This window comes from Xenopus laevis, chromosome 8L (genome assembly GCF_017654675.1).
Source record: "Xenopus laevis strain J_2021 chromosome 8L, Xenopus_laevis_v10.1, whole genome shotgun sequence".
NCBI classification, from domain to species: Eukaryota; Metazoa; Chordata; class Amphibia; order Anura; family Pipidae; genus Xenopus; species Xenopus laevis.
The window spans coordinates 97,356,481-97,381,782 of record NC_054385.1 but is presented as its reverse complement, the minus strand read 5'-3'; the positions used below and the strand labels follow the sequence as shown (position 1 = coordinate 97,381,782).

At 38.1% G+C, this 25,302-nt stretch overlaps 1 protein-coding gene across 2 annotated transcripts; it reads left to right on the top strand.

Annotated features, from left to right (window-relative positions):
- Nucleotides 1-1,144: 1,144 nt before the first annotated feature.
- Nucleotides 1,145-25,301, top strand: snap23.L (synaptosome associated protein 23kDa L homeolog). 2 transcript variants are annotated; one of them, XM_018228578.2, is made up of 8 exons: nt 1,145-1,286; nt 3,024-3,134; nt 6,294-6,335; nt 7,496-7,544; nt 10,239-10,356; nt 15,099-15,239; nt 19,917-20,061; nt 21,082-25,301. In XM_018228578.2, exons 2-8 carry the CDS (start codon nt 3,078-3,080, stop codon nt 21,142-21,144), a joined length of 615 nt encoding a protein of 204 aa, XP_018084067.1. In that variant the 5' UTR covers nt 1,145-1,286; nt 3,024-3,077; the 3' UTR covers nt 21,145-25,301.
- Nucleotide 25,302: the final 1 nt, after the last annotated feature.

Sequence of the window (25,302 nt, the reverse complement as noted above, 5' to 3'; positions counted from 1 at the left end):
ATCTTTGGCGCTCGCAAGGAGGGCCCGGCTCTTTCAAAAGTGCAGCACTGCCGGGCCCCCCTTCATGCCCGGGCCACTTGTCCCCCCTGTCCCCCTCTGATGTTGGCCCTGGGCATACCTCTCAAAATTGCCACACTGCTACCAACATTTTTTAAACAAAATGTTGGGAGGTATGTGGTTCTGTGACACAAAGTCATGTGACATACCTCCCAACTGTCCCTTTTTCGGAGGGACAGTCCCTCTATTGACAGCTCAACCTGCAGTCCCTCATTTGTACTGGAAAGTCCCTATTTTTTCTGCACTGAACAGCCAGAAAAAGAAACAAAGTTTATCATTAATTGGCTGTTAGCAGAGAGCACAGCTAACAAGTGGAAATAAGATACTTTGTAACAATTTCGAGACACAAAAAAACAGTTTAGATAAGGAGAAATATTTTCAGACTTTCCTAACCTGCCAAATTTTGTAAAATGAACATGGTAATTTGGTCCCTCTTTTTACTTCCAAAATGTTGGGAGGTATAATGTGATTTCAACTCAGTTTGGTCAGGCACGAGGATTTGGCCAAATGCTGAAGCATGAAGATTTGGTGTATCCCTACTAAGCATGGGTAATAATAGCTGGTGTTGTCTGACTCATGAGCCAACCTTGTTTACAAAAAACACCCTCAAAGTACAAAAAAAGAATACACCACTAGCCCTGCTTGCACAAATACTCTTTCTTTTTTGGCCAAATAGATGTTCTGTTGGCAGAAAGAAATGTCGTGTACCAGGAAGAAAATTTCAAAGTCAAAGTAAACTTTATTGTCATCTCAGCAGTATACGAATACACAGCGAGACATTTAGCTTTGTAGAAAATATACGATTTCTGATGAAATATTGGGAGCTGAAACACTAACGGAGGGCGGGCGGCCTGGCTAACAAGCAACACGAAAATAAGTCTTTTTTTTGTTTTGTTTTGACATGTGAGCGCGACAAAAACATTGCGAGGGAACCAATCGCAATTTACTGACAGTTATGATTGGAGGTACACGCACACTGCCTGCTCGACTCTCCCACCGTGACGCGTCACCTTGCTTACGTGTAGCCGTGACGCCATAGTCTCGCGTGATGAGACTTGGCCGTCGGGAATTCCTGTAAGACTGGAGCCAGGGCGTCTACTACAAGCGGCGTTGTGGGACGTGTAAGTAGCGGCGATCCGGACTGGGGGCTAAGAAAAGTGGGACTGTTGGGCTGTAGGATTAATGTCATTCAGCCAAAGAGCTGGTACTTAACAACTGCCGTAAAGCAAGTAAGGATAAATTGACTAGATGGGCTAGTTGAGGAAAGGGAGTGTGTCCAGTTAATATGTCCTGGCCTGGATCCTATAGGAACTGTGCTGTGTTGGGGAGCTTTGCCAGGCAATTCTCCTCTATGCATTTCTAAAGAAAACACCATTATCATTAGCCAGCACTTGGCTCACTGAGGATGACTAAGTTGTTCAGCAGATGGAATTGATCTTGTGCAACTATTGGCCATATAAATAGAGAAATCATTGAGCCACCTTTTCTAAGGTCTCTCCAGATGAGACAGGAGGGCCAGCTGAGGAGTTATATATTGATGTTCTTTAAAGGGGTTGTTCACCTTTGAATTAACTTTTAATGATGTAGAGAGTGATACTCTGAGACAGTTTGCAATTGCTTTTCATTTTCTATTCTTTGTAGTTTTTGAGTTATTTAGTTTTTTTTTATCCAGCAGCTCTCCAGTTTGCAATTTCAGCAGTTTGGTTGCTAGGGTCCAACTTACCCTAGCGATCATGCGTTCATTTCAAATAAAAGACTGGAATATAATAAGGAGAAAGCCTGAACACAAAGAGGTGTAATAAAAAGTAGCAATAACAATACGTTTTTAACCTTACAGAGCATTTGTTTTAGCTGGAAAGAGTTAGTTAATAACTCAAAAACTATAAAGAATAAATAATGAAGACCAATTGAAACTTTTATTAGCTTTAGCCAATCTATAACATAGTAAAAGTTAACTGAAAGGTGAACCACCCCCTTTAAGTTGATGTCACATTACCTAGGGAATCTATTCAAATTTCTGTAACTTTGCAATAGGGATAAACTTTTCTATATCTGCCTTTTGCAGCTTATGACACAGTGTCCCCGATTGCATTAGGCAGCTCCAGAGTTAAGCCATTGTTTGCATTGGTCTTCTCTTTGCAGTTGGAACAAATTGAAAATGAGTACACAAAGCACTTGAGTGTGACTTCGCGCTTAGGTGCCATTTGTACATTTCCAATTGGCTCCTTCTGGTAATAGAAGACCTCCTTCTGGGGCTTGTCTAATGCAGTTAGGGGTGCTAGATGCTGCAGCTAGAATTATGATAATCCGCCCCTGTTGTGTAGTTGCAGTTTTAAGAATTATAATTATAGTCTTTTGTACATATACTTTGAGACTGAAAAGTGGCACAACTGAGTGCATGGGTGTTGCAAGCTTTTTGTTTTGCTTAGGTAAATTATAATAACATCCTAAACTCCACTGTCCTGGCTACCACATGGCAATATAATCATAACAAAGGTTTATAGCTTGTCTTTTAAGGAATGTTTTAGCTAAGCAGATCTCATTTATGCGGACAGCCATGTTTTAATTATCAAGAAAAGCCACACAAACATTTTAGTATTGTTTTAAAAACCTCTGATCAGTATGTTTTTTTTTGTGGCTACCATACCAGACTGGTTGAACAACATTTAGGCAACATCACACAGCGGTTATCTATTTTAGCTCAGATGGTGTTGATCAATCTTTCTTGTCAATCTTGCTGACAGGTTCCTACATTGATGAATTAAGTGGGGGAGTATGTCAAGTGTTGCTTTGGGTGCTTTCTTGTATTCTTATTTTATTTAGGTAGTAACTGACATTATGTAGACCTCTACTGCACGTAGACAAGGTCTCGTGGCATTGTAACACATTAAAAAGCTTGAAGCTGTATTTAAACACAACAATTTTTAGTAATTTATTGTTCCAATAATTTGCTGCTTTTTTTTCAGAACTCGAGTGAAGGTTTTTTTCATTAAATACCTGCCAGCCCAACATATTCCACCATGGATGACATGACGGCAGAAGAGATTCAGCTTAAAGCTAATCAGGTCGCAGATGAGGTAAGTGTTTTGGACATACATTTAGCCTATTGTTTTAATGAGGAAATATTTGATTTTTGATATTTGCTTCACTGAACAGGGCAATGTTTGAAAATGAAATTAAAGTCAAATTTAGGAGTATACTGTCCCTTTAAGTTGTTTTTTGGCAGTTTCTATGTACCAAGTTGTCAGGAGCTTCAAACTATTTTACTTAAAAGAGAATTCAACCTGTAATAAAAAAAACCCTCCCCCCTACCCTGGGTAGACCTCCTCCCCCCAGCCTACCTGCCCCCCTGGGCAAATGCACCTAATTTTTTACTCACCCCTCCTTGCAGATTTTGGCCTCGGAGTTCACAGCAGCCATCTTCTTTTCCGGTATTCTTCATGTCTTGACGGAATTTTCGATGCATGCGCAGTTGGACTAAATTTCCGGTCCCAAACAAATGTGCATGCGAAAGTCACAAAAATTTCAGAAAAAAGCAGAAGAAAGAAGATGGCTGCCTAGAACTCCGAGGCCAGAATCTGCACGGAGGGGTGAGTAAAAAATTAGGGTTGAATTCTCCTTTAAGGACAAGCCAGTGCAGGGATCAGTGTAACCTCCACCCACTAGCAAACATAGCCGTACAATAAACAAGCTGGAGAGTAACCAATGCTAAAAGAAAGGAAACATGCTTTTTTGAGTAGTCAAATCCATTTAAATGGAAAAGACGTACATTGTCTTTGTAGGGTTTAGTTACCTCAACTTCATTTTAAACTTTTGCTTCATTTTTCTTTGTCAAACATATAGAACATGTTTACTAACATTGGAGATACACATCTCTGGAGATCTCCTTAGATGTTGCCCATAGCAGCCAATCAGATCTTTTGTTTTCTAACTTTTAAGTGACTGTTAAAATCTAATTGCTGATTGGTTGCCATGGGCAACATCTCCGCAGATATTTATCTCCAATGTTAGTAAACACCCTAGAAATCTGAATGTTACTTACAGGGAAAATTCTTAAAGCTGCAGATGTATTTAGAATATGAAATTAGCAATTTCAGGGGAAAAAGTAGCATTAATACTTTACTATGGGTGCCTCCTATCTGAAAAAATAATGTGAACCACGTATTTTCATGTGCTGAAAGAACACAGGAGTTTACATGTTTCTGCATATAGAAGTAGTGCATTTTATCTTATCGGAGTATCATTTAAAGGCTGGTGTTAAAATATTCAGGAAGTGTTAAGTAAGTGAAGAATGCAAGGGGAAGTTGGTTCCGTCAGTTGCCAAAAATGTGTTTTTCAACATGCAGAGAACTCTATCAATATACATGAACTTTTTATATACCTTGTATATCGTTCTGTTTCTTTTATGAACAGCCAATTGTTGTGGCTTTATTTTTTTTCTTTTTGAAAACCATATTATAGGTATTTTGCGATGTCTGAGATATTTTGTATATATGTTTGGAGAAATTCAATGTATGAGAATTTCTTAAGCCAAATTTATTTGTTTTCGAAGAAATATTTATGTTAATGGGAAACAGGCAGCCTTCTTTTTGGCATGGTCTGCTGTGAGCTGCATTGTTGTGAGTGCATTAGGGATGCACCGAATCCAGGATTCGGTTCGGGATTCAACCAAGATTCGGCCTTTTTCAGCAGGATTCGGATTTGGCTGAATCCTTCTGCCCAGCCGAACCAAATCCGAATACTAATTTGCATGTGCAAATTAGGGTCTGGGAGGGAAATTGTGTGACTTTTTGTCACAAAACAAGGAAGTAAAAAATGTTTTCCCCTTCCAATTAGGATTTGGTTCGGTATAGTGGATTCGGTGCATCCCTAGAGTGCATTTGCAATGTTTGTTGCTATATGATATATTTCCTTAAATTACAGAGATTAATTAATTATCCTATACATGAAGCCGGAAGACTTGTATATCAGAAGCCACTTTTCACAGTCTGCTTCCTCTGCCCGATAACCCGCTTAGTGTGCTAAGCTGTTGGTTTACTTATGAATTGCTGACATGACCTGAGGGAATCTGATCCTTCTCTTCATTTCCTTGTACAATGAGTTGTGTCAGCAGCCTCCATAGGGATACTTTTGCTGGTTTAAACTCCTTCATAGGAAATTAACCACATGGACTTCACAACCCTAGAGTAATTGGGTTCTCTTAAATGTTTTAAGAAATTTGCATCACGGGGAGGCACATTTATCAAGGGTAGTTTTTTTTTTTTTGTTTTTTTTTCTAACTCGCATGAATTGATTTTACTCGAAATTTGAATATTTGACTTTTTTTAATAATAAAAAAAAAAAGTTGCGAAAACCTAATCAAATTCGACCAATCTTGATTCAGGTTTTTTCTCCTAAAAAAACTTGAATGTCAGGAAGTCTACAAACAACTCCAAATTGGTCACTGCTCCTTTACTGATGAATTGTACAGTGATTTGGCAGGTTTTAGGTGGGCCAGAGTGTGATAAATCAAATTCAATTTTTTTTTAAAGACTTGAATTGAGTTTGGATAATTCCCTAGTCGAATTTGACAGTTTTGACCATAAAAAAAATTAGAAAATTTGAATTTTCAATTCGACCCTAAATAAATCTACCGCTTAGAGTATTTTGTGAATACTTGCCCTAATTTTTATTCGGTCACTATATAACCGTTCTATGAAATATATAATTTAGTTTATTCTGCCCATGAAGCCATAGTTGTGGGAGCTGCCTTACATCTCCAAATACATAATTGATCTCATAGAGGCTTTTTATGCATACCTTAGAACAGGGGTCCCCAACCTTTTTCACCCGTGAGCAACATTCAGATTTAAAAAGAGTTGGGGAGCAACACAAGCACAAAAATGTTCCTGGGTGGTGCCAAATAAGGGCTGTGATTGGCTATTGGTAGCCCCTATGTGGACTGACAGCCTACAGGAGGGTCTGTTTGGCAGTACATCTGGTTTTTATACAACCAAAACTTGCCTCCAAGCCAGGAATTCAAAAATAAGCACCTGCTTTAAGGTCACTGAGAGCAACATCCAAGGGGTTGGAGAGCAACATGTTGCTCACGAGCTACTGGTTGGGGATCACTGCCTTAGAATATTACTATATGAATTTTACAGTTGTGTGCATCAGTTATTTATAGATTGCTATTTTCATACAGGCTGTTTCGTGCATTTTAAGATTTTGTTAAAATAAAATTCTCCCCCTTACAGTCTCTGGAGAGTACTCGAAGGATGCTGAATCTGGCACTAGAGGTAAGATGTCTGTCTTTAGTAAAAGATTTGAGAATGATGAAACTGAATGAAAGTTATGGGCTAATTTATCAAAGTCCAAATTTATCTCAATATTTTCTAAAAAGAATTCCGACCAAATCCACACAAGTTTTTCTCCTTATTTATTAATACACTTTACCGAAAATTTCGTTTGCGGGGGAAAAAAATCTTGAAAAAAATGAATCGTATGAATTTTTTGGTTTTTCCACCCAAAAAATCTGATTGTTTTCAGATTTTTGCCTGAAAACTACGAAATCTTTGGATTATTGCATGAAACCCAGAGCATTTCAAAATATCTCTGGGACTTCTCCCATTGATTTATATGCAACCTCGGCAGGTCTGACATGCTGGATTTTCAGATTACTAATTTTTCCATCCTGTGGTATAATAAATCCCCAAAAATTTGTGGTTTTTCCACTAAAAATTTGAATTTCATAGTAAAAAAAAAAACAAAATGAAATTTGCGGGTTTTTGGCATTCAGAGTTTAGTTAATAACCACCTAGGTGTTGTCTCCGCCAATGCAACCAATCTGTGGGTGTAGTACGTGACATGAATTGCATCTGCCTCTCACTGCCCACAATTTCCCTTTTTACTCATATTAAACAATTGGTTATACTGTCCCTTTAGTATCTTGGCTAATAGCTACACAAGTATATAACCTATTATCCAGAGACCTGGGTTTTTTTCTTATAAATATTATCTCTGAAATTTGGCGTACCATGTCTTTTTACGTGTACTAAAAGCACTTCAACATAAGATCTAGTTGACATGGCTAGCAGTGCAATTAATTAGCAGGGCTAATTAACTTTACTTATGAGTGTTAGAGTTAATTAGGCACTGGGATCATGGGATCTCCTCTTCTGTCCTCTATTTGTTAGTCATAGTTGTATTTTTTTGTAAAAACGTAATCAATTTGTACGTGGCTCTGTAGTGTTATACGGAAATAGAACAAATCAGTCAAGAATCCGGAATGGCTTAAATAGAGTACTATGGGATATGGCTTTGATGTGTTTTAGGGCTCTTTGGATAATAAAGCCCATGTAGAATAAGCCATAAAGCTGTGTAGGATCCTGCATCACATCTGGAAGAATAGGGCTATTTGACAACTTAGTTTTTAAAAAGTGCATCTCTCTTATTCTAGAGTCAGGATGCTGGAATCAAGACTATCACTATGCTGGATGAACAAGGAGGTGAGCTTAATGTATTAATACATGAAACACTTAAAGTCCCGCACATTTTTGTTTGAATATATATCATCAAAGACCTCTTCATAGTGGTACATCAGTGTTTAATGCTTTGCAACACTGAAGCAAGCAAAACATATTGAAAGAAAGAGAGATTGAAGATGAAATTGCACAGTTACTATTATTGAACTGATATAGCAACAATTCTAGTAAATCTGGGAAAGTTTACATGTCACTCTGACTGTGATCCGTTCATCATTCTGTTGACCAACCTTTACATACTTTTTTGAATTATTTAGACAGTGATATTCTGAGATGTTGCAATTGATCTTCAATTTTTAATGTTTTTTTGAATGATTGCAGTCTAAATTCAGTAGCTCTCCAGTTTCTGGTTGCTAGGGCCCTGTTTAACCTAGCAACCAGGCAATGGTTTAAAACGAGAGACTAAAAGATGAATAGGAGAGGGCCTGAATAGCAAGAGAAACAATACATTGTAACAATACATTTGTTGCAGAATAGCAAAGCCAATATTAATTGAACTATAAAGAAATAAACAAGAAAAATAAAGATCAAACTGAAAAGTGTGGGACATTATATAACATAATAAATGTTATCTACTCCTTTAAAGGAACAGTTCAGTGTAAAAACAAAAACTGGGTAAACAGACTGTGCAAAATAAAAAATGTTTCTAATATAGTAAGTTAGTCAAACATGTAATATATAAAGGCTGGAGTGACTGGATGGATAAAAGAACAGAATACATCTTCCTGCTTTGCAGCTCTCTAGTCTCTAAATCAGCGACTTTAAGGGGGGCCACATGGGCCATAACTGTTCAGTGAGCTTGCAATTGATCATTAACATTCAGCTCAAATTTAGAGCAAACTGTTATGACCTATGTGGCCCCCCTTCAAGTCACTGATTGGTTACTGCCTGGTAACCAATCAGTGGAAACCAAGAGAGCTACAAAGCAGGAAGTAGTGTTCTGGTTATCTGGAAATCCAGCCACTCCAGTCTTCATACATTACATTTTTTGGCTAACTATATTAGAAACATTTTTTATTTTGCACAGCTTATCTGTTTTCCCAGTTTTTATACTGCACTATTCCTTTAAGAACAAATAGGCCAAAATATTCTTTTCTTTATGTACACAATAAGCTATACGCAGCAGATATCATATTCAATGTATTCAACTTATTTGAATAAAGTTTTTGTTCTCCATTTCTTAAAGGGTTAGATTTCATATAGGCAGTAAAGGGCGGCTTACGCCCTCAAAATATTGTAATACCAAGAACGTTGTCATTGATTTTCTCTGCCAAATTAGAGATCACTGATATACTTATCTACAAGTGACAGGCGGTTGAGATAGCATATACTGTTGGTAACTAATGACAATGATGGAGGAAAGTTTTAGTTTTAAACAAAATTGAAACTTGCAGTTCCTGTGCTGCAAGAGAAGAGAATCCGGTTGGAGCATGACGAAAAGGTTTCATTCATGGTTTAAATGCTTAGAGAGAATCCCCTGCCACAAAAAACCTGCGGCTGCCGCTAGGCTGCTTGAGCAATAACGCTGCGCATTGTTCTTGTTACTGGGAGTTGCTAAGATGCCAGTTCCTGAAACACCCCAGATCTAATAATCACACCACTGATCCTTCTAAAACCCAGTTCTCTTTGTCAAGCACTCCCCTCATTTAAAGGTGTTGTTCTCCTTTGCATTTACTTTTAGTATTATGTACAGAGTGATATTCTGAAACAATTTGCAGTTGGTTTTATTTTTTTTTATTATTTGTGGTATTTAAGTTACTTAGCATTGTATTCAGCAGCTCTCCAGTTAGCAGTTTCAGCAAACTGCTAGGGTTCAAATTACCCTAGCAACCATGCATTGACTTGAATAAGAGACTGGTATATGAATAGTAGAGGCCCTGAATAGAAAGACGAGTAATAACAAGCATAAAAAACAATATATTTGTAGCCTTACAGAGCATTTGCTTTTATGTGGTTTAGTGACCCCCATTTGAAAGCTGGAAAGAGCCAGACGAAGGCATAGTTCAAAAACTTGAATAAAGAGAAAATGAAGGGCAATTGGAAAATTGCTTAGAATTAGCCATTCTATTACATACTAAAAGCTAACTTAAAGTTAAACCACCCCTTTAGCAATTCAGGACTGTCCATCCTAAATGGACGAATCCTAGGGTAAATTAATGGGTTTCTCTATCATAAACCATAATTTATTTGTTTATAAATTCTGTATTTACATATGTTTATAATCAATGACAAATGGTCGATAATATCCAGTGTAAGTGCCATAATATATCAACAGACAATGGAGAAAATACTTATACCAATATAGAAATGATTTGAGGTTAACATTTTAGTAAGGGAAGGAAATAAAAAAAAAAAAATAAGGAATTCAGTATCAGGTTAACATACCTCATTTTATATGCTTTGGCTAGAAATGCACTCCAACTGGTTTGAAATGTATCTCTTAATAGTTAAAGTGAATTGCTGAAAGCAACTGAAGTGCCTTAAAATTCAACACAACACATCTGGAGTCGAGTTCCTCATTTTACACTATTCGCAATAGACATGGCTAGTAGTCTGTTAATACAAATGGAGGAATAAAAGTACCAACTTCTTGTTTTTTAATTTTTTAGTTGTGTCTATTGTCTTTTTTTTCCTGATAGTTCACAATTTTTCCCTTAGAACAACTGGACCGCATTGAGGAAGGAATGGATCAAATCAACAAGGACATGCGAGAGGCGGAAAAGAACCTAACAGAACTAAATAAATGCTGTGGCTTGTGTGTTTGTCCTGGCAAAAGGTTAGAGAACCATGGTTTGTAACATAATTTGAAGATGTAAAATGGAAAGCAGATGTTCCTGCACAGCTTTTCCTGGTACAAGTAGATGACAAACGTCAGCCCATACACTCTCATTAATGAAAAGTGGGACCCAATAAGAGCATATTGTAAAAATAAAATTAAATTCAGATAAATTTCATAAAGGTTAAACAGATTTCATAGAACTTACTGAATACTTAATTAGGAATCCTTTGGCCCTTGGTGCTTAGATTTGTGTAATGGTGTTCTAGCAAACTTTAGATAGAAGAGGAACACTCTAGTTGCCAACCTTAAGCAATGCATTTCTCTAGGGCTTCGTTTGTTGAATAGTCAGAAGCTTTAGGGTGATCTGCTAGTCGAAGTTGCCTCTTTAAATTTCTTGTACCTGTGAGTGCAGTCCTGGGCTTCTCTTTGCTGTGAAATCTAAAGTACTGTATTACTGGACAAGAAGTTGGAAATTACACAGGTAGACCACGCTTAACGTGATCGCAAAGAGGATGCAATTGCCTATGGTATCACTGTGCATTAACTTTTAGTAGTAGGTGGATTCCAGTATTCTAAGACCATAGAAAATTAGTCTTCATATTTTAGGTTTTATTTTGTACATTGAGATATACATATTGACACACAGAATATGAGAACTATAATTAGTTCTGCCCATTTTCCTGGTTGATATTTACAGTGCCATGCCATGTTGTTACATGACTTGACACCCCTCCCTTTGTGATATTTGCATTTCCATAGAAAGAGTGTTTTGTGAAGCCAGAAAGATGACAAGATGACTGCAGGGGGAGGGTGGTGGCAGCACTGGTGAGCACGAACTGTACAGCTTCTAGCATTTGTTTTAAAGCTGAATTTCACCTTTTAAATCTTAGTATGTTAATAGATGGTCCTATTTAAACAATGTTTATTAGCCTTTCAATTTTCTGCTTTCTGACTGCCAAGCACTGGATCTGTCAACCAAAAACAGTTAATGTGCCCATACACAGCCAATTAAAGCTGGTGACTGTCATTCCAGACAAAGTCGGCAGCTTGTCCCATGTATGGGGTCTGCCAGATCAATATCTGTCTTAAGATTGGGCAGACGTCAATTGGGCTGGGCTAAAAATGCATGGGGCTCACGCTGTATTGGCTTGTGATCCTTGCGCTGACAACCTGCATTCCCATTGTTGTGGTACTGAGCAGTATATTTAACCAGGAAATAAGCTAGTGGCATATTATACATGTAGCAGGAATGGAAACGAGCTGAAATGTTTCCAGTTCCACCACTTTAAGGAAGACTGGGGTTGTTGTTTCAGAAGTATTTGTGTGAATACACTTTTTGTCATGCATGTTACTCTGATCGCTAGTTTGCAAATGTGTTTGCTCTAAGGCATGTTAAAAAATGAAAGCTCTTTCAAACCTGAGAAAGTGAAAAGATTTTTTTTTTATTCAGTCTCTTAGATTCAAAGGTGAAGCTTTCACGTAAAGTTCATAATCATTGCTTATTTTATATTTCAAAATGTAAATGTGCAAATCTGATCTAATGTTTGTTCTTAAATGCCTTTTCATTGAACAACTTTTGCAATTTAAAAAACATAATTTTTGTGAACATTTTTCTCTTCCGTCTGTCTTATGCTTGCCTCTGTTTCTATTCTCCCTGCTTACTAAACTGGAAGTCACTCTGGAAGATAATCTTTGTGGCTGGCAGAGGTTGGTGTTTATTTTGACTTTAAGAGGAGTTGTAAACCCCAGCTGCATGTTTCTCGTTGGCACTCCACTTTAAATTTATGTTCTTGCAAGTTTTGATTTAAACCGACTCTTACTAAAAACCTGGAATCAAGCACACTTTAAAGGTTGGAATGTGTCTGTATCATATGTCTGGTGGGCTGTCCTGTTTTTTTTTGTGCTAACATTTAATAAATGGTGAGATTATTGTTGCATAGTTCATTTGGGTTGGAAAAACCTTTCAGTGTATCTCCCAGCACTACTGACCTACAGCAGGCCAAAAAACATAACCGTTCTTGCCTCCCCAGCCACATTTTCTCTGCGTATGTGTTAATATATGTCAACACACAAACATATATATATTTATTTATTTGCACTGTATCAATAATTTGAATCAAGTGATGAAAGCATCGTCTATGCTCTTACACAGCAGGTTGATCTCTAAAGACTGTACTTCACACGTAAGGTAAAATCTTATCAGGGATTAGTAGAGGCAAAATTATACTTTCATGATTGATTCAATTTTTGTTTCTAGTTTAAACAGTAACTCTTTACATGGTACGTTATGAAATGCTTTAGTAAAATCGAAGTAAATCATGATTAGTCGTTTGTAGCCTTCCTTGGAAGCTGTAATATTTGTTACTTGCAAACGACATGTAGCTGGTACTAATCTCCCTGTGCTTTAGCCATGGAAAGTTTTTCAAAAACCAGTTGACCATGGAAGTAGCAAATTTCCCCAAAATATTAATAGGACACAGTCTTTGCCTTTCAGGGGAAACAGAAATGCTGTAAACTTAAAAAGTACCTAACAAACCCACTAAACAAACAAAATCCAATTGAATAGATGTCATCCTTCTTAAGTGTGACTTCTAGGGTAGTAATTTGACTGTAGGTATATTGAGAAATCGGTGAGAAACAGTCAAGGGACTTATTTGTACCCGCCCAGTAGAACTGACTTTTGTCCTTTATTTAAAACTATATTTTAAGTTATATACATCAACAAAGCACCGATTTTCACAGGGTGTAATCTGGTGGGTGTAAATCATAAGCATCCAATTGTAAAGGGATGGTGTGGCGAATAAAAGGGGATCTGTCGCCCATACCTAAAAAGCTCTATAATAAGAGTCCTTTTCAAATTAAACAGGAAATCCAAATTCTTTTTTTTTTTTTTTTTTTTTTATTAAAGCATTCATAGTTCACTCATTTGAAAACCTCAGCTCTCAATGAAATATTGCCTGCCCCTCCTCTTTGCCTTAAGCTGGCCAGACGCAAAGATTCGATCGTACGAATCCTCGATTTCTACGATTTTCTTACCGCATGTGGAGAGTCCCAACATTTTTCGTCCCACGGAGATTGGTTGTTTGGTCGATCGCCCAGGTTAAAAGATTTCTGTCGACTGCCGATAATTTCTCTGCATGTATTACCGATCAGACGATTTTCAGTGGGAGACTGTCACCAGCTTTGTCGGACATAACTTTCGTACGATTGCTGTCAGGGGCAGAAAATCGGCTCATCTGTTCTTTTGTACTTTATTTGATCTGAATGTTTAGTGGCAGGTCGGGAGTTGGGGAAGTCTGATCGTTCTGATCTTTGCATCTATGGTCAGCTTTAGACATAGAGGTGGGGCAGACAATTACTTTAACTTTCCATTCAGCACTTACTAGATGTCACTGCACTCACCACATTTCCCCCCCCCCTGCTCTCTTCACACTGATTTATAAACTGTCATGCAACCAAGGGCGTCATGCCATGAAGCATGGTAAGAACTTTGCCTCACACAGGAGCAAGCAGCCAGTATCTCTACATTCTGTCTTTCTCTGCAGTACAGGCTGCATCCACTTTCCAGACTCTTCCAGTTAGACCAGACCCCCTTGTGTTTTTCAACTCTCCTCCAGTCACACATCATTTCCCCGTGCCTTATCTCTACTGGTCAGGCTGTATCCCTCTTGTGTCTCTTCCTATTTCCCCCTCTCCCATCAGTCAGACCACATCTCCTCTCCTCCTCTCTTTGCTCTCACTCGGACTCCATTTCAACGAATGGGTCTTATTTACTAAAAAACATTTCCACACATCTGGTATCCCAGCATTTCTCTCGGTCTGCCTCAAAGCAAATAATTCTGTTAACGGACTTCCTCTTACAGTAAAGCAAGTTTATGAAAGAGCATCATTGCTATAATAGAGGCTTCTGTAATGTTTAACTCTTCTGTTGCTTTCAGGAAGTGGTTGTGTTCTGGTGACAATCAATACTTGGGGTGTTTTTCTTTGCAAATTTTATGTCTCTTGTTTTTACATTTCTTCCAGCAGATTGTATACACATAGAGCTTGTAATGTTTTTATACATTATTGCCCTGTAGAAGGATCATGCATGGTGAATGATATTTCCTTTTCTACACAGAATTACCAAACAGCTTTCACCACTTTTGCAAAGTACTATGAGTGCCAGGACTTGCAAGAGAAGACCTTTAGGCTTTGTAATCATAAAAAAACAGCATCTTTATGTATTCAAATAAAGCTGAGTTCAGCACAGTTGTTGAGATCGGCAGAGACCAGGAGCTTTACGGAGTATAGAATGGTGTTAAGTTTTACTGCCAATAACTGGACCATAGTCATTACGTTGTACCTTAATAACAATGATGCTCATCTGCACTTTCCATGCTATTCTTACTCCCTGCTGCTAATCTCTGAATTTTTTTTTATGGAGGAGAGAGTTTTGGGTAGCAGCATATTTTACTAATTTAAATAACATAAAGGAGCCATTTTTTTTTTTACAGCATATTGGGCAATGTACTTGTTTTTACTACTCTGGTAGGACTGTTAAAAAATGGGCATCCCCTTTAAATATTTGTACAAAAGCAATACACTATGATTAAAATGCAAAGGTCCTTTGTGGATTTGCACAAGTAGTACGCAAATTAAGTGTAAAACATACAGACAGGACTCCAAGTCTGAGCTAACCACTTATTAACACATTTGGTTAATCTATATGATCAGGTCTAACAGATTTTACTTCTTGGTAGGTCAAAGGATTTTGAGACTGGGGAAAACTACAAAAAGGCTTGGGGCAGTAAAGACAATGACTCCGATGTTGTATCAAAGCAACCCGGACAAACAAATGGACAGCTGAGTGGAGCGGGACAGAGTGGTCCGTACATAAAGAGGTAAGAGTGCCACAAGAATATATAATGTTTAATGGAGTACTGAGAAAAGGTAGTCCTCACTGCACTTGGGCTATACAGGAATGAACTAAAACTGCATTATGTGTTGAAATGACTAAGTGTAGAAAGTAAGTCTAAGGAAAAATATAGCTATTTAGATATTTTATGTCGTTTCTCTTAAAGGGACACCTCTTTTATCTACTTCCTTGTCTAGTGTGAAGCTCTGCCCTTTTTTCTTTTCTGTGCTCTCCTCCTTTCTCCAGCTGCACATGCCTGATTGATTTCCATTGGGGAAGAGGCAGTGAGCATGCTCAGTAGGCACCTCTGTGAGGTCTTGATTGGAGAGAGAAGGAAAGGTCCAAAAGAAAAAAGTGATGGAGCTGCACTCTAGACAAGGAAGTAGCTAAAAGAGCAGCAATTGAGCAGCTTATGCTAGAGAAACCAAATCAGACAAAATCAAGGGATAACGGTATGTTATTCTGAGAATGTGGAGAGTAATTTTAGGGGATCGTAAAGGAACAGCAGTAAAGAAAAGAGTTTAAAATAATTAAAATATAATGTACTGCTGCCCTACAATCGTAAAAGGTATGTGTTTGCTTTAGAAAGACAACTATAGTTTATATAAATAAGCTGCTGTGTAGCCATGGGGGCAGCCATTTAAGCTGAAAAGGAGAAAATGGTACAGGTAATTTAGCAGATAGCAAATCAGCTCTGTAATAGAATACAATGGTATTCTGTAGAGTGGTATTCTGTTATCTCCTATTTAACCTGAGCCTTGAATGGCTGCCCCCATGGCTACACAGCAGTTTGTTTATATAAACTATAGTAGTCTTTCTGAAACAAACACACCAGTTTTACCAGTGCAGGGAAATAGTACATTATATTTCAATTACTTTAATACATTTTCATTTTCTGGTGTTACTGTTCCTTTAAGCTAAAATGCTTACTTATACTTTAAATCATGCTTTATTATTGATGAATATTTACTCTGTACTAACATTTACTGAGCAAAGTCCTCCAGACACATGCATATCTTGATGGAATTCTCAAGATTAATGAACAACTAAATACAGTAGTTAATGAAGTGTCCGTTTACCAGGAATTATGTCCCCAAAATCTGCAAGTAATAGAAAGGGAATGCATTTACTGACATGGCCCTTCCAGACTGAGTTGCCCTGTATATCCTAAGATTTGTGCCAAAGTCAGTTATTTAGTTAAACTTTTTGCTGGAATCCGTTATTTGAGTTAGCTTTAAAAAAGCAGGTAGTAAAGGAAGCCCTCCGCCCCTCCAGAAGCAAGACTGAAGAGAGAGGGGATAATGAAGAATTTTTATTTGATTATACAGGTATGGTGATCCAAATTTTCACTGTAATTCCCATTTAAATTAACAGTTCAGTGTAAAATTAAAAATGGGTAAATAGATAGGCTGTGCAAAATAAAAAATGTTTCTAATATAGTTAGTTAGCCAAAAATGTAATGTATAAAGGCTGGAGTGACTGGATGTAGAACAGAATGCTACTTCCGGCTTTGCAGCTCTCTAACTCTGAGTTAGCCAGCGACTTGAAGGGGAGCCACATGGGACATAACTGTTCAGTGAGTTTGCAATTGATCCTTAGCATTCAGCTCAGATTTAAAGCAAACCGTTATGACCCATGTGTTTCCCCCCTCAAGTCACTGATTGGTTACCAGGCAGTAACCAATCCATGGAAACCAAGAGAGCTGAAAAGCAGGAAGAAATGTTCTGTTATTTTATGTAAGACATCCAGTCACTCCAGCTTTTATAGATTACATTTTTGGCTAAGGAACTATATTGAATTTTTTTTTTATTATGCACAGCTTTTCTTTCTTTTTTAACTCAGGCAATTTTATTAAAAAGTCAGCACGTATAAGTCACAGCACTTAACACGCGCAGCGTGTTTCAATGAGTAAACCACGATATACAAAAAATATATATAGTGTTAATACAGTGTACAGAGATCATATCCATACATAATTGACATGAAGTGCAATACCATTTGGCTTATTTATCCAGTATAGAATTTTTTTTTTGACCTTTCCCATATTAAAACTATGTTACATTTGTATTCAATCTGGATAGTCTGACCATTGGCCCCAAATTTTTTGGAATTTTTTATTAAAACCTCTAGACTTATATATTAGATTTTCTAATGCATTTAAATGATTAACCTCAGAGAGCCATTGCGCATAGGTGGGATGTAACCGATCTTTCCATTTCCTGGTTATTAACTTTTTCCCAATAAATAAACATTCACTAGCCAACATGCATTGATATTGAGTGTAGTGCTCTTTTAATCCGACATACAGCAAGCAAGCTCGAGCCGCTCGAGGAATTTCTCCCTCCAAAACGGAGTCTAATTTATCTAGGATTTTGGTCCAGTACAGAGTTAAAGCAGAACACTCCCAAACCATGTGAAGCAAGGTGGCATTCTCAGTGTGGCACCTGGGACATTCAGATGAGGTCCCCAGGAAAAACCAATACAGCAAAACCAAGCACGGTTATGAAGCATTGTAGAATCCAGAGCAGAGAAATAAGCTTAGTGTGGTAACAGTTCCAACAGACTACCATCCGCAGTAGAGAACAACAAAATATACAGTATAACTTATCTTAACCATTTGTAATCCAACTGGAATAGCACTGTCACAAGGTTGAAGCTTTGGGTTTTGTATGCGCTGAGTGAAATATCTGTAAATTGAGGAGAACCAAGGGATGAACTTAGTGTAGACATAACTGTAGACATAGCTCTATAGTTAGTATAGGTATGGGTATATAGAATTTAATTAAAAGTAGAGAGGGTGTGTGTATGGATGCTGAGTTTTCATTTGGAGGGGTTGAACTTGATGGACTTTTTTCAACCCAATTTAACCATGTAACTGTGAATCTTAACTGCCATCCACATTAGAAGCCAGCCTTGAACGTGTAACGGTTTAACATAGCAAAATCTAGCTTGAGTCGCACCATCACGGGGTTAATTACGTTGAGCATTGTAAGCTTTAAGCCAAGTGTCAGCTTCTTGAGGAGAAGTGAAGAACTGAACTTTGCCATCCCCCGCAACGCGGACCATAGCGGGGTACGTCATGGCGTAGGATACATTTATCTCATGAAGAGCTTTCTTAACGTCTAAGAATTTTGCTCGCTGTTTCTGCACTTCTTGCGAGTAATCAGGGTGAATGGCAATGTGGGTATTCTCAAATGGCAGTTGCCCTTTACTATGAGCCATAGACAAGGCCTTATCTCTGTCCCTGGCATTAAGCATTCTGGCGATTAATGGCCTTGCACCTGGAGGTGGCTGGCGCATTGGCACACGGTGAGCCCATTCTATAGAGAAAGTAGAAGTAAACGCTTCCTACCCAAACATTTTAAGAAGCCATTGCTGAACAAATAGTTCAGGGGACTCACCCTCCGACCGCTTCGGGAATCCCAGCACCCTGATGTTGTTGCGCCGCAGGCGATTCTCCAAGTCGTCGGCTTTACTTTGCCAGGTTTGTACTGCCATTTCAGATGCCCTCCTTTGTGCCTTATGTTGACCCATTAGCGATCTTTGAGGCAGCGGAGGCTGTTCCAAGGGTATAGACACCGCGATAGCGGAATTGGCAGGCGTTTAAGTATCACAAATGGGTCCCGACCACGGAGCTACTCAAAAACACGTCCTCTCACATCCCAGCTGGTTACCACGCCCCCCCACAGCTTATCTATTTAACCAGTTTTTATTTTTATAGTGAATTGATCCTTTAAAAATGGCATTGAAAGAGCACGTCTATCTTGTAGCAGGGGTGTGCCAAGTTTGACTTTTTTCCATGAAAGGATTTTCTCCCAGGCAGGTTCAGTTGTTCCAAATAAAACTGATCCTAGCGTATGCGTTTTGTGACTGTGATAGGAACTGTAGAATTCCTACAGGCAGACTGTTTACTGATAAAATTGACCATCGTGTGTGTGTTACCGCAATAGGGATTTGAGATTGTCACTTCTGATGTGGCCTCGGTAGAATGACAGATGATGATGATTATAATCTGTAAAGTGCTGTGGAATATGTTGGAGCTAGCTATATACATAAAAGAATAATACTTATAAGCTCCAGTTGGTAAAAGACACAGAAGTACCACTGGATACACAAAGGTCACATAAGGCTTACATTTTGCAACATCTTATCTCCCTTATGGCCTTCGTTGGGAAGATCAAACATCAATAATCTGAATAACGTAGGACTTCAAAAAGTTTAATGGCCAGTATGAATTAAATGATAAAACTATTTGACACTTCATCATTTTATTTTTTTAGGGGCAAAATATAAGCTGTAGATCCAATAAAATCAAAGCAATAAGAATTGTGAAAAATGTGGACAAAATCAAAGTTCCATTTTTTCATTGAAGCTCATAGGCACAAGGCCCAAATTAAATTTATTATGCAGTATGTTCAGTGCTAGGCGCATTCACAGTTAAACACTTTTAAGGGCAAAGACTGATGGGAGAGTGCTTTATACTGATAATCTATTTATGTACCTCACAATGACCAAACATGGAGTATCTGCAGTTTTACTGCTGCTTTGTCTATTTTGGAAGAAACTCCTCTTGCAGTAACATTTCTGAGCAGCCCAAGAGGTAACCTTTTATTGATACTTTTCTCTAAGATTCTTTCTTTCGCTAACTTTCTTTTTATGTCAGGATAACAAATGATGACCGTGAAGATGAGATGGATGAAAATCTAGTGCAAGTAGGCAGTATCCTGGGAAATCTGAAGAACATGGCAATTGACATGGGCAATGAACTTGAAAGCCATAACCAACAAATTGGAAGAATAAATGAGAAGGTCAGTATAATGAATAGTATCACAGATCCTCTATACTATATGTTAGGTATGGGGTCCCTTATCCAGAAACCATTTATCCAGAAAGCTCCAAATGACAGTCATCTTCCATAGAGGCCATGTTACACAAATAGTTCTAATTTTTAAAAATTTGATTTTTTTTTTGTTCTATGTAATAATAAACAGTACCTTGTACTTGATCCCAAATTATAATTAATCCTTATAGGAGGCAAAACAAACCTATTGGGTTTATTTAATGTTTACATGATTTTAGCAGACTTAATGGTGGTGATCCAGATTATGGAAAGATGCCTTATATGGAAAACCCCACGTCCCAAGGCTTCTGGATAACCGATCCTATACCTGTACTAGTTAAATATATGTGACTGGAAAGCTCTCAGACAGGTACAAGATTATCAGCCAGTGCTCCCTTTATTTTCAGTACTGTGTTCATTTCACATGCAATGCCTCACTGCAGCTATTTGTAGCCTGCCATACATTTTAGCATTGACTTTTGCTGGCATAGTTGAGTAAAGGCAAGTTCAGTGAGCAAAATTTGACACATTGCTGCTTTTGGTTCTTGGGTCTTCTAGTCAGAAATGCGTGTAGCAATTGGCGTTGTCTGTTATGTGTGTTAGAATCTCTAAATAGGTTAGGAAAATTATTTGAAGATGTTCATTATTTATAATAAAACAAATGTTTAAAGCAAGGGGCAGCAGTTCAGAGTCATGACTTTTTTTTTCCAGTTTTTTCATGTTTAAACCTTTCCTGTGCTAGACTCCAGCATCACTTCTTTCAGCTCTGATGTCTAGCTTGGGGTAAGATCAAGACTTGCTAGGCTGTAGACACTGTTTATTTTGGTGCCTAGCTAATTAAGCATAGAGGTCAACTAACCGTTTCAATTACAACAATGTAATGTCTAAAACATTACAAACAATAGCTAAAGATTGTATTGGAAAATTAAGTTATAGTTTGACTAATGATAACATTTATTTGACTGCGTGTTTTTTTTTTATATTTAAGGCGGAGACTAACAAAACTCGTATTGATGAGGCAAATACCAAAGCCAAGAAACTAATTGAGTGAATTTGGGAAGTCCTGAGTCCTCCTGAACCTGTGATAATGGCAATGAAGCATTCTATCCTTTTAGAGTTTGTAGAAAGTAGCATGAGCCTATGAGCCATCAACCACTGGGATTTTGCTTTCAGAGCACCCAACTTGTCTTTCGTTAAGCATACATAGCCTACCTGAAGCATGTTTCACTGTATATCAGTGGCATAACTATAAAGGAAGCAGACCCTTCAGTCGCGGGGGGTGGGGGGTTGGGCAGTGTCTGCGTCTTCTATAGTTGTACATATCCCCGCTTGTTCTCAGGTAAGATACGGGCAGAATGGGGGGTGGGGGGCTGGTTATGGGTTCCTGTGCATGCCCGGCCCCTCTGAAGATTTTTTTGTAGGGGTCCGGCACTGCGTACTTACGCCACTACTGTATATATTGCTGTATTTGCTCTTGTGCCTTACTTTAGAATTTAGCTGGGTTGATTTAACCTACAAAATCTGGAATTTTTTGTTTTTTACATTTTTCTACACTAAAGAGACTTAAAAATTGCAAAAATCTCTAACCATAGCTTCTGTCTTTAGTGGGTTAATGTTCCATAATGATGCTTAGATGTATACCTTTAAGTCTTTCATTAATGGTGTGTTGCACAACATGTCTTTACAGGGCTTCAGAACAACAGAAGGTGCTGAAAAGTGGCACTTGACTTTTTAGAGTGGTGGCGCACATAGCTTTCCGGGGAGTTTAGTCGCCCAGCGACAAATCTCCTTCTTCGGGCAACTAATCTCCCCGAAATGCTGGGCGACTGATCTCCCCGGAACGTTACTTGTGCCATCACCCATAGTGTCTGTAAACTTTCTGTAAAAGAAATCTCCTTTACCAGAGGGAGATGTTCATTGCATTGTACATGAATTCTAACTGAACTCTGCCACCATCTTATTTTCTGACACTTAAATGTATATACATCCCTCTCCCCCCCCCCAACTGCTGATCCTTAAACACCTCAATCAATCACCAGGTACCCCTCCAAAGAACATGTTGTTATACAGTATATTGATCTAACATTAGCTAGTGGCGAATGGATTTACTCTAAAGAGACCATATTAGACCCATATTACATGAGATCCCCAAACATTGGTTATTCAGGCTGCCATTTGCTGGAATGAGTCCTGGAACCTGCCTAAGACTAGCCAGCAATTTATTTTATGGACAATGGATTATTCATATACTACTATTCTTTATTTCAATTGGTGTGCAACTATGGAAGGTGCTTTTAAAAAGCGTATGAAGGATTTTTAAACCAATTCTGTAGCAGTAATTGTGTTGTATCTGACACATGTGCTTGTAAGGGCAGAGAAAATACTTTTCTGTAGACTTATCGTCTGTATAACTTTGCATTTTTTAGTCTCCATCTTGTCTCATTTTATATAATAGTTAAAATGTTAAATTAAACTTGAAGTAGCAGTTTTCATATTTGAAATGTAAAGTGTCTGGCTGCTAGGACTTAATTACCATGGCAACCTGGCTGCAACCTGTCATTATGAATAGGTGACAGCCTGATAGGAAAGATGAGCAATAAAAGAAAAAAGCACAAATTGAAATGTTGCTTAGCATAAATCCATCTAAATGTGACTAAAAGTTTATTTAAAATATAGCATTTCCTTTAAACCTGTACCAAATTTTTTTTTTGTAGCACTTTAAAAGGGAACTCATGATCAATATGTTTTATCTCCTGAAAAAAAATCTGTTGGGGAAGTGTGTACCTTTTCTGAAATGTTATGTTTTTATTGCCCCCACTCCGCTTTCTACTTGGGGGACTTTGTGCTGGATTTAAAGTATATTTCTGAATAATTGATCCCTGTAAGTAGAATAACCCAAATCAGCAGTCTACTGAGAAGCCTTCTGTAAAATCAGCAGCTCTTTAGCTGAAAGCCTAACATGCTGCTGCTGGGACAAGGGAGTGGTTTGTTTATACAGAGGGCATCTCTGAGGACTTCGGGTTTGGTTGGTGACTTTAGTTCAGCGCAAGAAATAACAAAAAAAAAATGTATTTCCTGATTGAAACAATAGGCAAAAAGTTTGTTTAGGACAAGCCAGATTCAGTAAATTAATGTTTAAAAATGGGGGTACATTGGCCCTTTTATCTGACCATGTGTTTTAAAGGAACAGTAACACCAAAAAAATTTGCGTTTTAAAGGAATGACAATGTAATGTACTGTTGCCCTGCACTGGTAAAATTGGTGTGTTTGCTTCAGAAACACAACTATAGTTTTATAAACAAGCGGCTTTGTAGCCATGGGGGCAGCCATTCAAGCATAGGATACACAGTAGATAACGGATAAGTTCTGAAGAATCCCATTGTATACTGCAGAGCTCATCTGTTATCAGCAGTGTATCCTGTGCCTTTTCTCCTTTTTCAGCTTTGAATGGCTGCCCCCATGGCTACACAGCAGCTTATTTATATAAATTATTTGAAGCAAACACATGAGTTTTACCATTGCAGCACAACAGTACATTATATTTTCATATGCCACATTGTCTGGGGGACATTTGTCATTATTGCACCATGTACATTTAACAGCTAGGTGTGTAGTTGATATAGGTGATAGAGAATGCTTCGGTTAAAGGTAAAATATACCCGATTTTTGCTTTTTCCAATGAATCCCATTAGGTTATAGGCCATTCTGAACACATGGCCTTGTTTAACTACATGATGGTGCTTTCTCTGACAGGACAAAATTACATGTTAAGACTGCAATGAAACAGAGCTTCCAGTGGCCACTGTATCAAAAACAATAGCATTTAAATGAAACCGCTCTCAAACATGGGCAAAACTTTAATGCAGGAAGTCAATTTACAATCCGTAATTCATAAATACCTTCTGCTGTAGTTTCCTCTGCTATATGTGTGGGAGTTGGTTAGATTTGTGTTTAAATGTTTTTAAATGTAGGATTTTTACTCTAAACATTTTTAGCTAAGTAGTCTAAAGGAGAATTCAATCATCATAAACTTAAATAGATCCCCGACCCTCCTCCCTCCAGCCTAATGTTACCCCGGGCAAATACCCCTAACGGTTTACTTGCCCCTCTTTGCAGATTCAGCCATCGGAGTTCATGGGCGCCATCTTCTTCTCTTCGGAAATCTACAGAACGAGACCGGCATGTCGGCACATGTGCAGTTAAAGCAATTTTCTGTGTCGCGACAACTGCGCATGCGCCGAAACTCACGAAGATTGGTGAAGCGCCGGTCTGATTCTGACGATTACCGAAGCGGCTAAAGATGGCGCCTGTGAACGGAGGGGTAAGTAAAAAGTATGGGGCTTTTGCCTGGGGTAACACTTAGGCTGGGGTGGAGGAGAGGGGAGGGTCTATGTAAGGTAGGGGTTTTTTAAGTTTAGGGTTGAATTATCTTTTAAAAGCAAAGTAATTAAAGAGTTTTGCGCCAGGACTAGTAACTAACCAGCTGCAGTTTGAAGAGAAACATCGGACCTTTGCTGTGGGTTAGGATAACTGGTAGAAACTTCATTACACATCATAGCTGAAATGCATACACCTTCTCCACTCAGCATTTTCCATGTCACTTGGCTACAAATTTCAGACTTGCCAATGGCATTTTGAGAGTTTAGTGCAAGAACTACTGTAATGGCATTTTAACCTCTTCTGTGCCACAGGAAAAAAAGTTTAGCCCACCTACGTTATGGTGTTTTCAAAAGGAGCTTTTTTCCAGTGTCTAGCTATTACGTGCCTCCCTATTAAGTCTTTTAGATACCATCAGTCACAGCCTTGCAGAGTGTAATTTGGAAAAGGGAGAATTGACAACAGGTGTTTTCCTGCAGCTGTATAGTAGAACACATTGTATGGATTAAGTTTTTAACAGAGAATCCTTATTAGCTATTTCTTAATACATCTGAGCTGCCACACCACTTAGTGTTGACATACAATGAATTGTATCCATATCGGTTATAATGACTGGTTCCAAATGTGTTTTTAAATTTTCTAAGCATTAAAGCCATACAACACACGTTTCAAAATTTGTAGCTGGTTGGTATTGGGCTTCTTAAAGGAAACAGTTCAGTGTTAAAATAACAACTTGGTAAATAGGCTGTGCAGAATAAAAAGGTAGTTTGCCAAAAAATCTATAGGGAACGGATGTCTTGCATAATCGCCAGAACCCAGCTTTCTGCTTTAC

Excerpts from the sequence above, each read along its gene's own strand:
- snap23.L (XM_018228578.2), top strand. The coding sequence starts at position 3,078 with ATGGATGACATGACGGCAGAAGAGATTCAGCTTAAAGCTAATCAGGTC. Across the intron at positions 7,545-10,238 it reads TATGCTGGATGAACAAGGAG|AACAACTGGACCGCATTGAG; the intron begins GTGAGCTTAATG and ends TTTTTCCCTTAG. Across the intron at positions 20,062-21,081 it reads TTGGAAGAATAAATGAGAAG|GCGGAGACTAACAAAACTCG; the intron begins GTCAGTATAATG and ends TTTATATTTAAG.